The sequence below is a fragment of the Piliocolobus tephrosceles genome, chromosome 9, assembly GCF_002776525.5.
Source record: "Piliocolobus tephrosceles isolate RC106 chromosome 9, ASM277652v3, whole genome shotgun sequence".
Lineage (NCBI taxonomy): Eukaryota > Metazoa > Chordata > Mammalia > Primates > Cercopithecidae > Piliocolobus > Piliocolobus tephrosceles.
In genome coordinates, this window is record NC_045442.1 from 9,760,514 (window position 1) to 9,777,427 (window position 16,914).

The 16,914-nt window shown below is 50.3% G+C and overlaps 1 protein-coding gene across 12 annotated transcripts in view; it reads left to right on the forward strand.

Moving 5' to 3' along the window:
* The window catches only part of CHST15 (carbohydrate sulfotransferase 15), an 85,764-nt gene that overhangs the window by 58,938 nt on the left and 9,912 nt on the right, over positions 1-16,914 (forward strand). For 7 of the 12 annotated variants that reach the window (XM_023224245.2, XM_023224241.2, XM_023224243.2 and 4 more), the window contains one exon: positions 12,937-13,132. In XM_023224245.2, the coding sequence (XP_023080013.1) occupies positions 12,937-13,132 (196 nt within the window). The remainder of the gene's footprint in view (positions 1-12,936; positions 13,133-16,914) is intronic. The other 5 variants (XR_002734163.2, XM_023224248.3, XM_023224249.2 and 2 more) reach the window with 1 other exon arrangement.

Consider the following 16,914-nt stretch of genomic DNA (forward strand, 5'->3'; position numbering starts at 1 on the left):
TGTTAGGGGTGGAGCCAGGGTCCCTGTTAGGGGTGGAGCCAGGGTCCTTGTTAGGGGTGGAGCCAGGGTCCTTGTTAGGGGTGGAGCCAGGGTCCCTGAGTATGTTTCTTTTTTCCTGGGTTCTGGTCCCACCTCTGAGGACACAAACACCACAAAGGTGAGCGTTGGAACAGAAGACAGCAGCACCGTGCAGGTGCAAGCGGCTCAGCCAGGAGCAAGACCTGCCAAACTCTTCTCTCATACCCTAGCCCGAGTCTGCCAGCTAGAAGGAGGCTCACAGTTCACAGCATGGTCCCCCCAAGTAGCCACCATGTTTTCTTCTTTTAATAACAAATACTCGCCGGGCGCGGTGGCTCAAGCCTGTAATCCCAGCACTTTGGGAGGCCGAGACGGGCGGATCACAAGGTCAGGAGATCGAGACCATCCTGGCTAACCCGGTGAAACCCCGTCTCTACTAAAAAATACAAAAAAACTAGCCGGGCGAGGTGGCGGGCGCCTGTAGTCCCAGCTACTCCGGAGGCTGAGGCAGGAGAATGGCATAAACCCGGGAGGCGGAGCTTGCAGTGAGCTGAGATCCAGCCACTGCACTCCAGCCTGGGCGACAGAGCCAGACTCCGTCTCAAAAAAAAAAAAAAAAAAAAAAAACAAAACAAAAAACAAATACTCTATTTATCCTAGGAATTGAACGTGAAAGCTTCTTGCCTCCCTGGTCCTCAGCCTAACAGAAATAGTTGGTCAATTCAAACACATATTCAGCCCCTGCCACAGGCTGGGTGCTGTGCTGGGCACTGAGCATACGTGCCCTGGTGAACAACAGTGGCCACCCAGTGCCTACCCCCTGGGAGCTGGTGCTTTATCAGAGAAGTGGGCAGCGGCTTCGTCGTGGTGCATGTCCTGGTGCTGAGGAGAAGGGCAGGATGCCAGGGCAGCAGCGTGTGTTAGGACGCTGACCCAGGCCTTGCATTGCCTGCTGTACGAGTTATGTACTGCTAGGGAACAAGTTCGCCAAAACTTAGCAGCTTCAAATGGTTTCTGGGGATCAGGAACCTGGGTGCAACTTTACTGGGTCCTCTACTTCAGGTTTCTCTCAAGGCTGTGATCCAGCTGTCACCAGCCTGGGGCTCTTCCATACGCTTGACTGCGGAAGGACCTGCTCCCAACTGGACATGGTTGTGGGCAGAATTTAGCATCTCAGGAGCTGTTGGAATGAGGGCTTCAGATCTTTGCTGGCTTTTGGCGAGAGGCTACCCTCAGTACCTCGCCAAAGGGCCTCTCCAGTATGGCTGCAGGCTTTATCCAAGCCAGCAAGCTAGAGCGTCTGCTAGCAGATTAGAAGTCACGATTTTTTCTAACCTAGTCATGGGTGTGAAATCCCATCATCATTGCCATATTCTGTTGGTTAGAAGCAAGTCGTGAGGTCTAGCCACACTCAATGTGAAGAGACTACAGGGCGTGAATACCGAGAACCGGGGATCACTGAGGACCATCCTAGGAGTCAGCCATCTCCCATTCTGCACCTGATCCTCAGGAAACTGGGGCCTGGGCTTTGCAGCCAGGAGAGTAGCTTCCAGCTTGATCCCAGCTCTAGTGGCAGAGGAATTGTGTTTATGTGCGTATTTTCTGTGTAAGTTACTGACATAGCAGCTATTTCATTTCTTCTTAAACATTTATAAAAATAAGTAACAATAGGAATTTCTCCTTTTTCGAAGGCTGGCGCGTTTCCCATCTCGGCCAGAGAGGATGATAAATGCTGCGTGTTTAGGTCACTCTTGAAGAAGGAAACACTCTGAGACCAAGTTCCATTAGCATAACGGGATCCTGGGCCATTAGCCCTGTTCTGTGGCCTTGCACTTCTGTACGCGGGAGATGTTGTGGGTCGCTGGGTGCAAGTTGGATTGGTCCCAAGTTGTTCTTTTCCTTCTATAAATTGGCTTGGAGAGGGGAAATGCTACTTTTATTTTTAGCTTTAGGTTCACATTCAACCTTTACTTCTATAATTGATCCAAAGTAGAGGGTTTGAAAATGTTGGAATTTTAAGCAAAGTCAAATCACTTTTAAATTTCCAGAGAAAGATTCAAGTGGCAAGTCGTTTTTTTTTTTTTTTTTTTTTTCTGGAGAAGAACAGAGGAATACTGGAAAGAAGTGGACGGGATGGTTCATATGGCCAAAGAAGCCAGCCAAGAATTCATGTTCCAGTTTTCTCTCTGTAAGAGATCATGACAATTTAAAACTAGCTTCGTGCATTCCTATGCTAAATTGGCCCAGTTAATTAAAAAGAAGCCACCAGTTGCAAGCAGAATTTGTCTTTATTTAATCCCATTCGTAAGTGGTAAAGACTATGCTTTTCAAATGCATCTCACATTAGCCTCCTGCCTCTTCATTTGTGAGACAGTTGATAGAGTTTGTCTCTTACTTCAGAGGCAGTTCTAGCCCCCATTAAATGTGAAAAATGCATGGAAGGTGCTGGCCCCTCCAACCTAGTCGCATTCCTCTTTTATTCAAGGGACATTTGGAGTGGGGTCATGCACCATCTGTTAAGGATTTTGCAGTGTCCATATTCTGGGTTTAATTCTGTGTGTAGTCTTAATGCAATGCCCAGAAACGACCCACCACAGGAATGGTTTGTTTTCCCTTTTTATGATGACGAGTCCAAAGGGAAGGAGAACTCAGCTCAGTGAAGAATTCGAACTCGATTTTGACCCAACCCCTGGAGTCTTGGAACCTAGCTCATTCTTTTCTTCATCTGCTTATAGAAACTGAGTTTTTAAACAACCCCTTGGACTGGGCAAATGATTCAGTTATGACGATAAACTAGGAAAGGAAGTAGGCTTTTAATAAAATGGATTCTGTTATAGGCAGTCACTCATGGGGACACAGAGGAATAGCGGGGCTGAACATTTGGACAGGAATCCTGGCTGCATCCGTTTCACTCTGTCTGCAGAGTGTGTGAGGGGCGTGAGGATGGTGTGCAGCTTTCACCCGCTGAGTGGGAGGTGTACCGGGGTCTTGGTGGCAGGGACACAGGCATTGGAACCCCACCTCTGTCACTTACTGCTCTGTAAACTGGGACAAGAAACTTAACCTCTCTGTGCCTCATTTTCTCATCGGTAAAATGGGGGAAGATAGTCCTACCTCCGGGGTAGTGAGAGTTAAATGACTTAATATATGTAGTGATGTGTTTAAACAGGGCTTGACAAATGGAAAATATGTAATCATTAGCTATTATTATTAGGTATCAGTAATAGCTAATAATAATAACAATAAACTGATCACTCATTTACTCATTCCCCAAATAGAGTTGCAAACCACATAACCAAGTTTTGGTCAACAGTGGACCCCATGTATGATGGTGGCCCCATAACGTTACAATCCCGTGTTTTCACTGTGCCTTTTCTGTGTTTCAGTACATAAATTCTAACTCTTATGTTACAACTGCCTACAGGATTCCTGCTGTACAGGCTGATAGCATAGGAGCAGTAGGCTGTACCTCGCCGCCTGGGTGTATAGGGGGCTGTGCCATCTGGGTTTGTGTGAGCACTCTATGACGTTCACATAATGACATCGCCTAATGACGCATTTCTCAGAACATGTATGTCACTGCTGTTAAGTGACGCCTGGCTGTATTTATTGAACACCCTTGATGTGCTAGATGCAAGCCATACATACGAGAGGAAAATCCATCCCGTTTGCTCTCAGGGAGCCTCTGTCTACACCTCATTCACCTACTTCCACATCAGAGGGAGCAGGATGCCCACCCTAGGGCAAGAGCCAGCACACACAGGAGGGAGCTGAGCAGGATTCATGCCTTTGAACCGCAGCAGGACTTTGACTTGAGAATCTCTCTTGCTATTCAGGCAGCACCAAAAGCCCTTCTCCAAACAACTGAACTTCCCCCAGCCCCTAGAAGCACTGATTGAAAGCCGTGGATACGTTCTCAGTCAGAAGAGAGCCTGGCATTGGGAATGTCATGCGATGTTTTCTCTAGAACAGATTTGCACAAGGATTAAAACGCAGGCTGTTCCTAGCACTGAGGAATTCATTATTGATTTAAACCATCTCAAAGGGAAATTAGGAGAACGCCTCTGTGCAGAAGAGACGGAATGAGGAGAAAGCCGTGGGGATGTAGAGGTTGCAGCAACAGCCACAGACCGATTTCTCTTTCTCGCTCCTCCCTCCAGGTCTCACTCTTTCCTTTTCTCTAAGATTTTGGAAGATTAAGAATCACATGGGTCCTTGCGAGGACTACTGTAGTGCGGTGTCTTTATTGACGCTGCCTATTGATTCCTGGTGGGTTCAGGCACTTTGCTTCCCAGAAGCTGCCTGTTGACACACCTTGATATGGGCCCTGGAAGTGATGCGAGGTCACTTTAATAGGACTGAGCTGTTGAGCCAGCCGAGGTCAAGGGGGTTGGCCTTGACCACAGAGAGGGGAGGGAGAGCTGGCAGCGCCCAGGCCAGAAGGACAGCTCGGGTCTTTGTGAAGGAGTTCTCTGAAGACTCTTCAGGAGGGACTGCCTGGTGAGGCGCCACATCTTGTTATTGGTGGGAGAAAAACCACCAAGCTGAAAACTCCCAAGTGTTGAACAATGTTTATGTTTTGGGGAAATGTTTGCGAAGTTCTTGGCAGTCCTGTGTATTCCCACACGATTGTTTAGAAAGGACAGTTCCGAGCAGGAGGCACACCCTAGGGAAAAAGAGCCCCGTTGTGTCTGTATCTATAGAGATCCTAAGGTGAGATGTTGCCCGCTGGGCTGGGATCAGGGAGGGCACTTAGAAACGACCCTGGGGCAGCCAGAGTTCAGGGACCTGTCTTGCCCAGAGTTCTGGGCTGCTTAGTGAGGTTGACGCTGTTGAAGGAGGAGGTCACACATGTCACATACTGGAGCCCCTGGTGTGTAGTGGCATTGCCCTGCAGGGAGGGGCCCATACCCTGGGTCTGGCTTTGTAACCAAGGGTAGCCGGGCAGTCCTCAGTGCACCCCAGATTTCTTGCCTGTAGAAACATCTGCCATCAGGATCACTGGTGAATCACGAGAAGGTGCTCTGTAAACCACACCAGGCTGGGAGATGTCAGGGATGCTTGGTGTGGTCTCTGAGAAGTGCTGTCTCCCAGTCTGTGAACAGTTACCGGGGCCCTGTGATTGGATGCTCTGGAAGGAACAAAGAGGGGCTGGGAAGCCCACTTGTGCACAAGGAACCTAGGGCCTGGTAGGAAATAGAATGGCCCCAATAAACAGGACACCTGTCATTCATGTGGGCGTTTTTAGGACCAAACATGGATGTTCTTAACTGGCAGAAAATGAGCCTCCCCAGTGTCACCCCTGTGTTCAGTCTAAGGTGACCTTAGACAGTCCCTCCAGATCAGCTGGCCTGGCCAGTCCTGTCTCATTGAGCCTCCTGATGAGACAGTCACAGTTTGTGATTTGGTGGAACAAAAGGGCTCCGTCTCAGCTACATTAAATGGCCTTTTTTTCCTGGTAGGAAAAATACATATAATCGTTATTAATGGCACCATATCACAGGCTGGGAATTATTGATCAGTGATTTCAATTCGGATTCCAGCAAATGGAGAATAACGAGGCCAGGTGCTCTGGCTGCCTCTCATTACGACCCTCACGTGGCCACAGGACTGCAAGACGTTGTTGAGGGTGAATTGGAGGACATGAGCGTGTCCCCATCTCGGGTCCTCCTGCCTGAGGAAATGTGACCGTTCTCATAACTGTCATTGAGGAACCAGCTGGGGGGTGTTTGAGGAGTACGGGAGGTGGAGCCAGCGCCACTGGGGTGAGCCAGCCCCGGGATGGTCACCTGCTCCCCGCCGCCTGCAACTGCAGCACCAGCTTGGGATCTTTTCTCAAAAGTAGCCCTCTGAGAAGTCCCATGCATGGAGCAGTAACTGGAGGAAATGTCACAGCTCAAGGCCACCGAGCACCTGCCCTTGTCTGAGCTGAAGCCGAGATTGAAGCTTGTGTGTTTGGGTGCCTTTTGAGCTGGGTGATGTTAGTGACTTCTGACATGAGTCCCTTTGGGAACTGCTGTGTTAGAACCAGCAGTCACTTATCAGGGTGATGAAGACACCTTGGGACTGGGGAGTGGTGTGTTCGCACAGCTGTGTGGTGTATACTAAAAACTGGCGACTTGTTCACATTAAATGGGTGAATGCTACGGTATGTGGATCATTTCTCAATATAAAAATGATATGAACAAAAATACTACAAAAGTAGGAGGAACCCACCGTGGAGAGAGGTTTTCCCAAACTAGTGGCATTGGAGCCAGGACCTGGCGGAGTTCTCCATGTAGAGGGCAGGCCAATGAACAACCACATCATCACTTAGGAACTGGATCCGTTAAACTCTAATGAGCTATTGCGATCACCAAGGAATATTAGCTTTTCCAAGAGGTACAAGATCCTGCAGTGTGTTCCGGCTTCATGATAGATGCCTGAATTCCCTTTTGCTGTTGCTGTCACTTTTCTAGATGCCCGGCCTAATGTTCCGTAAACACATTTGCTGTTCCCGACCGTGGCATTGGAGTTCCTCATGTTTATCCTAAGTGTTTGTTTGCTGCTCTATTACATTTGTAATTGTTTATCAGTCTCCTGTGACTTACTAAGTAGTTCTGGAATAGAATTGACTTTTTCTTCCAAATCACTGTGCACCCAAAATAAGAAAAACATCTAAACAAACAAAACCCGAGAACTATCAGTGCAGACGGCCAGCACCCACTCTAGTCAGCCATGGATTTGTCTCCTTGCCTAAGCTCGGAGGGCAGGGGCCACATCCTGCTGGGTGAGGGGCTTTAGGGTCAGGCAGGCCTGGGTTGCTTTGGGTCCCTGTCCTGCCCTGGAGCTTCCTGGGCTACGTGACCATGGGCAAACTCCTTAACCTCTCTAGTGTCAGCCTTCTCCTCCATAAAATGCAGTGGCCTGTATCTCATTGTGGGGTTGTGAAGATAGAAGCAGAGCAGGCCTGCAGCACCCTGCACAGGGCCTGGTGGTGGTGGCCCTCCCTACCCCCCAGCATCCACATCAGGAGTGGAAACTGAGAACATTGCAGGTGCTAAACCCGGAAAGCAATCACACAGAGCCCTGTCGGGAGGAGTAGCAGCAGCTCCTGCTTTAACAGTGGTCAGCTCACTGACCTTTGCTCACGCTGGCTCAGAACAGCACCCTGTAAGTGTCCCTGAATGAATTCAGCAGTGGTCTCGGGGTGATCATCCAGATTTTACATAGTAGGGCCTTGCCCACTGCTGGCCTCTCCTTTGTCCCTTGGGGAGAGACATGGTCACTTTCAGAGGCACCGGACTGATGGAGCCCTATGCTCCCAACATACATTTCCCATCCCACTGCTCCTCCAGGGGTCCCAGGACCCCTGCGCTCCACAGGAAAGGGACTGAGCAGCACCCCATGAGCACAGGCCCAGTGTGAGGGGCCGCACCGGCAGCCTTCTAAAATAACCGCAGCACAGAAGGCCTGGAATGCATTTGGACTTATATTTGGAATTGTCGTTGGAAACAGTCCTGGCCAAATGTAATACCCATCTGTTCAGGATGGTTTGAGAGTAAGAAAATGAGGTGGCTCAGCTGGAGGGGGCTGGGCAGCCCTGAAAGTCAGGGCTGGGAGGGTATCAGGTCCCCTGGCCCCCACACTACCCTGGCGCCCTCCTTCCCTCCAGCCTAGGCTGCTTCTGCCTCCTAGGACCATCTGATTGTGTCGGGCTGCCCTGACTGGAGATACTTCCCCTTGCCTGCAACCAGGTTTTCTTCCTAAACCTTCTGCCTGCTGGTCAGTCTTTCAGGAGTTCGGGGCTGGGCTCCTTTCTGCTGAGGTTTTGCATCTCCAGGGAGAGCAGCCAGGTTTGGTGCCCAGAGCTGAAAGCAAGCGTCCGCCGAGGCCGCGAGCTGCCTGTTGCCTGGCTCCACCCTCCCCCATTCCTGATGCCGCGCCTCTGTTGATGCTTCCTGGGGTTGCATCTGTGCCCCTGCAGTTCTGTGATGATTCATCGTGAGCTGTGTGTTTTCCATGCTGGTCTCCTTCCCCCTCTTCCTCATGGGACAGTGGATTTTGAAGACTAAAAGGTGGACATTTCAGTTTGTCTCTGTATGTTTCATCTTGTTCAATGGTGTACCTGTCCGACCTTTTGAGGTCCCCTGGACACTTATTCTTGATGTGTTTGCTGTTCTTCTCGACATTTTCTGAGTGGCTTTAACGCACCCGAGTGGCTTTCCCTCATCCAAGGTTATTAACTCACTGCTTTCCCCTGGAGAGTAGTCGAGGGGGAAATGGTAGCTTTGTTACTCGAAGACAGTCTTAGGAAGCATTCCTTTAATTTTTGGGGAGAACCCAAACAGTGCTCCCCTGTCCCAGTGCTCCCTTGAAGGGAAGTGCTCCTGTCTGCATTTGCCTTCCTTCATGCTTCCTTGTGGGGAACCTGACCACATGGCTCCAGTCCCCCGCTACCCTCATGGCCACTGTTCCAGGGTCTCAGGGTGGCAGAGAGGTGTCAGCGAAAATAACTCCTTGGAGTTACTGGTCTTCCTTGGAATTGGGGTTTAAAATCTGTACTGGTTTCCTAGGGCAGTCGGAGTAAATCACCACAGACTTGGCTTCTTAAAACAACAGAGATGTATTCTCTTATGATTCTGGAGGCCAGAAGTCCTAAATCAAGGTGTCTGCAGGGTTGGTTCCCTCTGGTGGCCCTAAGGGATAAAAGCCGTCCCCTGCTCCCAGCTCTTGGTGGCCTCCAGCAGTCCTTGGCGTTCCTTGGCTCGTAGACGCCACACTCCAGGCTCTGCCTCCGTCTTTCTGTGGTGCTCTCTGTCCTCTCCTGTTTTTATAAGGACACTTGCCATTGGATTTGAGACCACCTTAAATCCAGGAGGATCTCATCTGAAGATGCTGCACTTAATGACGTCTGCAAAGACCCTATTTCCAAGAAAGGTCACATTCACAGGAGCTGGGCTTAAGACTTGGACATAATTCTTTGGTGTCCACTATCCATCCAGCTACAGAATCCAGATGGTGGCCATGGCTTGTGGTGAATCTAGACCCTGTTCAGATGTCTGTGACACAGCAGGATGCCGGGGACCCAGAGCAGGTTCTCACAGTGGGGTTCAAGGGTCTCCCAAAGCCCACTGCCAATTCTCCGAGCAGATCCAAAGTATCCAGAGGTGACTGAGAGGCCAAAGGAGTCTCTTTTCATCCAGCCCAGGAAGGAGCGTGACCGGGCTCTCAGAGGCTGTAAATGTGACTCACAGGAAGGGAGGTAGTGGTTCACTTTAACCCACCCCAAACAGATGAAAATCAGCCGTTTCACCTGCTGGGGGTGGGCTTGCCTGGTTGGAACAGTAGGTATGTCCCAGTTTTTCCCAGGGATTACTTCTTGATCTCTGAAGAATTGTATGGAATCAGTAGATTCCTCATAAAGTGACTTTGTATTTAAAATCAAGACAGGCTTAGTTGCTTTTGTTTTACTTATGAGCCAAATATCTGCAAGAAATGTTATTACCACAAAGAAAATTCTCAGTATGGAAACCTTCAGCCAATGTTTGGGTTTGTATGAGGTAATTTGTGTGATGGAATTCCGGTTCCACCAAACAATTTGGGTAGTTCTGTGGGCATCTTTGGTAAAAGCTGGGCTTCAAATTCTTATTTAACATGAGATTTTATGACATTTTCAGAAGCATCTGTTACTTTTCATTGACGCAGTTTCTTGGGCTGAGCCGTAATATTGACAAGACTCGTAGGAAATGTGTGAGCCAGGAAGGGTACCCCTCGGACCCGTTGCCACCTGGCACCCCTCAGTGCGCACAGCCAAACCCTGCTTGAAGGTTCACGTGTATCTGATGTTGGCATTTATTGACCAGCCATTTAGGTCATAGTAACTATGAGCGACCCTATGGTGGCAGATGCTGTGTTTCAGTTTTGATGTGTCTCCTAATTCTGAAGAAGGAAAATAGCACAGGTGATGTTGAGGACACCAGTAATAAGCTGATGTGGTGTTGTCGTGGGGAATATTCTCAGGTGAGTGTGGATCTGGGGAAATCCACTCTGACCACCGAGTACCTTTGCTGACTGGTCCCTTTGGACAGTTTGGCCGACCAGGCTGTGGTAGACGGAACACTCCTGTTCTGGTGGGTGTTTTGATTCTAGGAACTCTGTGGGTAGATCTCAAACCACTCACTCAAGACTTCCAAGAGGCGTCCTCTGTGGACCTTGGCCGTGGATGATTTCTAGCGGGCTATGTCAGAGGCACCCCATGTGCCAAGGCGGGCTGCGGAGGTGGATAGCTTCTGGGCCTGTCCCTGAGAAATGCTGATCCTTGTATCATGACCTCAGTTAGAGGGGAGGGTAGTGGAGAAGGCACATTTGCAACAGACCCTGCTATAAGGGAGCACAGTTTTTGCAGGACAGTGTGTGGCTGAAGGTCTGGGTGTATTTGGAAGTATGGATGTCAGATACCCGGATGCATGGGTGCAGAAGAAGAGTCACAGGAAAGACTCTCCTTCTTTCCTGTGATATGGGTGCAGATGGAGAGTCCCTGGAAAGAGGGGAAGCCAGGTTGGAGAAGTTGAAGGAATAGAAAGTATAGAGCTTTGAGGAGAGAGAAGCCTGGCCCCGCAGAGCCATGTAGGCCACATTTTTCATAAGCCCAGTTTCACCCTTGGCCCAGAGATGCAGGTGACACAGCGAAGGCTATGAGTGTGTGAAGGGTTCTGGGAAGAGCCATGGGGCTCATGATGAGGTGTGTATGCAAGAAGAGAGTGGGACATATGGCAGGAAGGTTGAAAACAGACAAAAGGAGCTGCAAGGAGAGAGAGAGGAATAAAAAGAATAGGAAATTCACACCCTGAAAGTTCTGTTGAAGATAAAAACACTTTTTTTTTTTTTTTTTTGAGACAGGGTCTCACTCCCATTGCCCAGGCTGGAGTGCAATGGCACAATCACGGCTCACTGCAGCCTCAACTTCCTGGGCTCAGGTGATTCTCCCACCTCAGTCTCCAGAATAGCTGGGAATACAGGCACACACCACCATGCCTGGCTAATTTTTTGTATTTTTAGTAGAGACAGGGTTTCACTATGTTGCCTGGGCTGGCCTTGAGCTCTGAGGTTTAAGTGATCCTCTCACCTCGGCCTCCTAAAGTGCTCGGATTACAGGCGTGAGCCACTGTGCCTGGCCCTGACATTTATTAAAATGGCAATGCGGGCCTTCTTCAGGACCATGGTAGTAGGTATAGGGACTGCCATGACAGTTTTCCAGTAGAGGAGAGAGACTCTGAATACAACTAGGAAAAGTAGGGATTTTAAAGCCAAGGCAGGTGGATCAGTTGAGGTCAGGAGTTCAAGACCAGCCTGGCAAACATGGTGAAACCCCATCTCTATGAAAAATACAAAAAAATTAGCCAGGTTTGGTGGGTAGGCGCCTGTAGTCCCAACTACTCGGGAGGGCTGAGGCAGGAGAATCGCTTGAACCTGGGAGGCGGAGGTTGCAGTGAGCCAAGATCAGGCCGCTGCACTCCAGCCTGGGTGACAGATTGAGACTCCGTCTCAAAAGAAAAAAAAAAAAAAAAGCCAGGAGCAGAGCGAGGGGGTTGGTGGCTGGAAAGTTACTAAGGGGAAACATCAAGGGGGAAGGGGCGGGGATTCTAGCTAAACCAACCCGATGGGATTCTTGCTGGAGACAGGCCAGGTGGCCAGGCACCTCCTGGAGGTGGTGGACCAGGAACCTGCTCGGATAAGAAGGGTGATCAGTTACCAAGGGTCGGGGATTCTGGCTAAACCAGCGTAGCCGTGTCAACAAACAACATTTTGACACATTTAGTTTAAAAATCTCCCTGGTGTTTATTAGCACGGTCCATGAACAGGGCAGCATCCCATTCCTGTAATACGAAGGTGCTCCTGTGGGCCCAGCCAGGTTCTGGCTTTATAGGCAGAAATGGGCTGAAGAAGCAAAAACAGGGAACAGAGAGTGGATTGTTCACTTCAAAGTGACTTTCCTTCTAGGGTTAAAGCAAAGGGGACATCTGACTGGTTGCTGTGAATCCCCTGGTTTTTGGAAACTGGCCCGTTCTGAGTTCAGTTCAATGACGTGGCACCTAGCACAGATGACTGTTCTGGCCTGTGGGGGCCTAGTGCAGAAGCTCCGTCCAGAACAGTAGCCTCTCATAAAGTTTATTTACCAGCAGGATTCTTGGTAACATAGGGTGATGCAGAGATGGACGTGGAGGGAGAAAAGTTGAGGTTTACTTGGGAGGAGGATACAGAGGAGCCCGGAGTAGATCACGGAAGATGACCAGTTCCTGTGCGGCAGCGATCTGCCATAGCGTGTGGCGTGTCTATGAACAGATCCATGTCCACAGGTATTCACGTGCATATGTGGGGGTGCTTTTATATCGTGTTAAAACGAGGTCCCTACCAACCTAGAAAGACACATTTCATCATTTCTTTTTTCAATGGCAGGAATGTGTATGCAAAGGACTGGGAATTTCATGTGAAATTGTAATATTGCGAGAGCAACAGATGCTCTTATTTTTGTTCCCTTCAGCAGAGGAGAGAGGAATGAGAAGGTGCATAAAATTTTCATGGCTTCTCTTTGCGAGTGTACCATTTTTGTAATGTGGTGTTGTTTGAAGCTCCCTGTTACTGTGAAAACAGAGGCTGCCTGAGATGACTAGAACGAGCAACAACAGAAAAGCGGCCGGTGGTTTGTGTGGGGCCAGTGTAGACATGTCTGCGTCTGGAAGAGCTTAGGTGACCACGAGAAGGGTGGGAGCTCCAAGGGACAAGGGAGGTGGCTCATCTGCAAGGGAAGGAAGAGGGGTGGTTGTGTTTCAATCAGGAAAACTGGATAATGTAATTGTACATTGATTTTCATTGTCACCCAAATGGTGTGATTGCACGTTCATGGGTGGTAAAAATATACATTTATTTTATTCACAGGTTGTACTCAGACTATCTCTACTTTGCAAGTTCGAATAAATCCGCAGACGACTTCCATGAGAAAGTGACAGAAGCTCTGCAGCTGTTTGAAAATTGCATGCTTGATTATTCACTGCGCGCCTGTGTCTACAACAACACCCTCAACAACGCCATGCCTGTGCGTATCCCCCGAGCTGGCCCCCGGCAGAAGGAGCTGGTTTGTTGTTATTATGCAAGTGGCATTGTGGGCTTGGGTTTTAGCATAGGAACAGAGAGAAGCGTTTTAATGTGCAAATGCTGTTCCCCATTATTCATGGATGTAAAAGCTGAAAACTGATGGGCTCTTAGGCTGGCTCCCTGCCTTCTTCCCTGCTGGTCACCTGCCACCTCCCCCTCCTCCCTCAGCAGGAGAATGAGGGTGCGTTTAGGAAGATTACCATTTAGCAAGACACCCGGCAATTAGAATCGGCAGACGCGAGGACACCCAACTCTCAAATTGTCTTAAGAGCATTCTCTCGAGCGGCGGATTGTTTTGTTGGTTTAAAAAATTACCCACCAATGATTTTCAATGCTGCTTTGACAGAGTCTCAATTGAAAAATATTTTCGGTTGATTCCTCAATCGTATCTCTTGTTCTTCCTTCAGAACTATGTCTGTAAATTTCTAGCCTTTTCGAATGCTGTTAATGGTGAATTCAGCACCTTTAAGCCCTGGGATAGTTTTCCATGCTGGGCTCCCTGGGCTGGCTGTGTGCTTCAACAGCAGGGCTTATGCAGCAAGGCTAATGCCGCTGCCTGTTCCGGAGTGAGTGGCTTTACAATCCTTGCTCGCTCAGCGTCGCGCATGGCAAGGCAGGAACAGGCCTGCTGTGGAGTCTCGGAAGGCCCCAGGGTGGTGGGACTTCAGGCCTAGAGGCTCTGCCCCCTCTTTCTTATTACAGAGGCCATCGGATCTGGGAGGCAGCATGCAGGGGCAGCGGGTGGGATTCCAGCCTGCCCTGTTGGACTTTGTAGTTTGGCAAGGAAGATGCCACAGGGACACAGGTACCCCAGAGTCTGCTCTGGTGCCAGGTGGGAGGAGTACACTTTGGAACCAGTCATTGGTGTGGATCAGGTTTCTAGCTTGGCCATTTGCTGGCTGTGTGACTCTAGGCAGTTGTCTCAGCCTCTCTGAGACTCAGTTGCTTTGTCACACAATGGGGTAATAATACTGCTTTACCAGGCTGTTGTAAGGATTAGAGAGTGATGAGTCTGTCTTACATTCCTGCATTCATTCTTGCCACTATGTCCCCTGCGTGGTGCTGAGTCCTGGGGCCACAGCAGTGCCAGGACAGGTGTGGTCCTTGCCTTCCTGTGCAGCTGGCAGGGAGAGAAGATGGAGGCTGGGCAGGGAGCTCTGGCCACCAGAGAACCACCTGAGAACAGGGCATCAGGCGGGTTCTTAGGAGAGGGAATGTTTGTGCTGGGGCCTGAAGGAGAGTTGGCCAGGGAACTGAGAGCAGCGTGTGCAAAGGCCCAGTGGTCAGCACCACCTACCATGCAGAACACAGCCAGCCGCGTGGTGTGGGAGATGGGGGGCACTGAGGGAGGGGGCTTGGGTGCATGGCAGGTGCGGCCACACCACCGGGACTTAGTGAGCCTCAGAAGAAGTTTAGACTTTACCCTGAGAGATGGGACCACCCGGAGGGTTTTAAGCAGAGGATAGTGCAGGAGTGGAAAAGGAATATCTCACTACTATGTTCATGGCTGAGGCACCTATAATAAAAGACTAACGCAAGAAAGCACACGTACTTGTTTAACGTAAGTTTCATGTAACCCATGAGGGAGCCTTCATAAGGAAACGGAGACCCGGAGAAATGGGAAACCTGTGTGTGTCTGTGCTTGGGTTTGATGAAGAGAGCAGTCGGGCACAGGGCTATGATGGTCAAAGGGGGAATGACCCAGTGGCTCTGCAGCCACCGTCACAGGGGACACAGGGTCTTGGAGAAACTTTATTTGTGTGTGGCTTGGCCAGCACAGCTTGTCGACCCAGCTTCGTAACCCAGAACTGCTCTCACCTGTGACTCTTGGCCCTGGACCCCTATGGAGTGAGTCTGAGAGAACAAGCAGGGCAGCCCGCCTGGCTCTCAAGGTGGCTCCCTGAGGGCGATCTCAGGGCTGGGGCTGGCAGGAGGAAAGGGGCGCCAGCAGGAGGAAAGTGGCGCTGGGCGTGACGCCTCAAGGTGGGGTTGTGGTTTCTTCCAGCACGATCACAATGCTGAGCACAGAGGGGTGCCTAGCGTGTGCTGACAGACACAAATCAAGTTGCAGCTGTGACTCAGGCCAGGCCCATTTCGTGCCACATCTACACTTTCCTGCTGCAGGTGGCTCTTCCATCCTGCAGGCCCCACATGGAGGACCCTCAGTCCTGGCATAAACAGTAATGGCAGCAGCTAAGAGCCAGGGCTATCATGGGTCAAATGCCGAGGTGGCATGCAAATCGGGGAACATGCTCATGGACTGCGTTTGCCTGTCATCCCAGCATGCCTGATTCAATCCACCCACAAGTCCTTTTCCCTCTTTCTCCCAGTTATTTCTAGAGAGCTCCACTGTTCTCCCACCCTCTGCTACTGCCCTGATTCAGCCACTGGCCCTTTCATTGCAACCCCCACCTGCACAACTTCCCTCTCTCTGGGAGGCAGCCCCTCCCCAGACCCCTTCTCACCTCGGTCCGTTGCACCGGGCATCTTTCTGAAATGCCGAACTGCCATCACTGTTGATGGGGTTCAGGGCACACTGCCCCAAAATATAACAGCTTGGCATTTGAGAAAACGGCAGAAACAGGAAGGCCACCCTTGCCTCCCTGTCCCCTCCTCCCCGAAGCTGGCCGTAAAACGCTCAGAGCAGAGGTGCCCTCCCTGTATGTCCTCATCTCTGAAGATCTGGGGGCACAGAGGCGAATCTGAACGGACAGGCCTGGTTGTGTCTCCCCCATTGCGTGACCACAAGATAATTCCCCCTTACAGGGGTTCGTGGCTCCGAGCTCACTTCTTTGGCTGGCACTCACCCTCTGACTTAATCAGCCAATATTTATAAATGCAAAGCAAAGAGAGGAAATTCCCCAGCATTATTAAATGATACAATTTGAAATCCTAAACAACTGTAATTACGAACAAAATTTGTGACGTTGTCAGGAGACTGTCTCCAGGTGAATTTAAAGCATGGCTCGGGGGGATTCGCCTACTTTAGTGTGGGAAGTGAGGGTGCACCTTTGTCTCCCGAGGGTCAGCCGGTGCAGGCCTCCTCCAGGAATGGATCTTGAGGGAAAAGTCCAAGGAAAATCCAAGAGAAACCAAATAGGAGTGTTGTCCTGTCTTTGATAGGGGCCTCATTTAAGGGAAGGAAGAGCTTGGTGCACGGCCTTCAAGGCTTGTCTGAGGCCAGCACCCTGACTGAGGGAGGGATGAGAAGGAGGAAGGCATTGGTGGTTCCTGGCCCCATCCGGCCAGGTGACCCCGTTTGCCTGGCCCCCTTCTCTGCCCAAGTGCCTCCTGATAGACAAGAGCCACCAGGTGGAGCCTGCCGAGGAGGCTATGTGTGCTCGTCAGAGTAAGGATGGGAAGTGATGGATTCAGCTAGTGCAGACTCAGCATCAACCTGGCACTAAACCTTAACACAGGCCCTTGCATGCCTGGGGCTTCCTACTGGGACAGCTGAGGCTCAGGGAGGCAGCCTTCCTCTGGAGTCACAGCCAGTAAGCAGAGGATATAGGACCCAAATCTAGGCCTTTTAACCCAGCTTCCCTGAGACGTGTGTTTGGCCTCAACATTTCCCCAACAGTCTGATCTTCAGTGGTTGCTACTCAGCACCCATGGCGTGGCAGGCCCTGGTCCAAGAGAGAAGGTGCAGGACCGTGCTGTGACCAGTTGTGTGCTTGGAATGAGGCATGTGTCCGTCCCCACCTTGGCATTTCTACCACATTGTGCCTTTTGAAACTTTCTCCTGTTCATTATCCTGCGTGA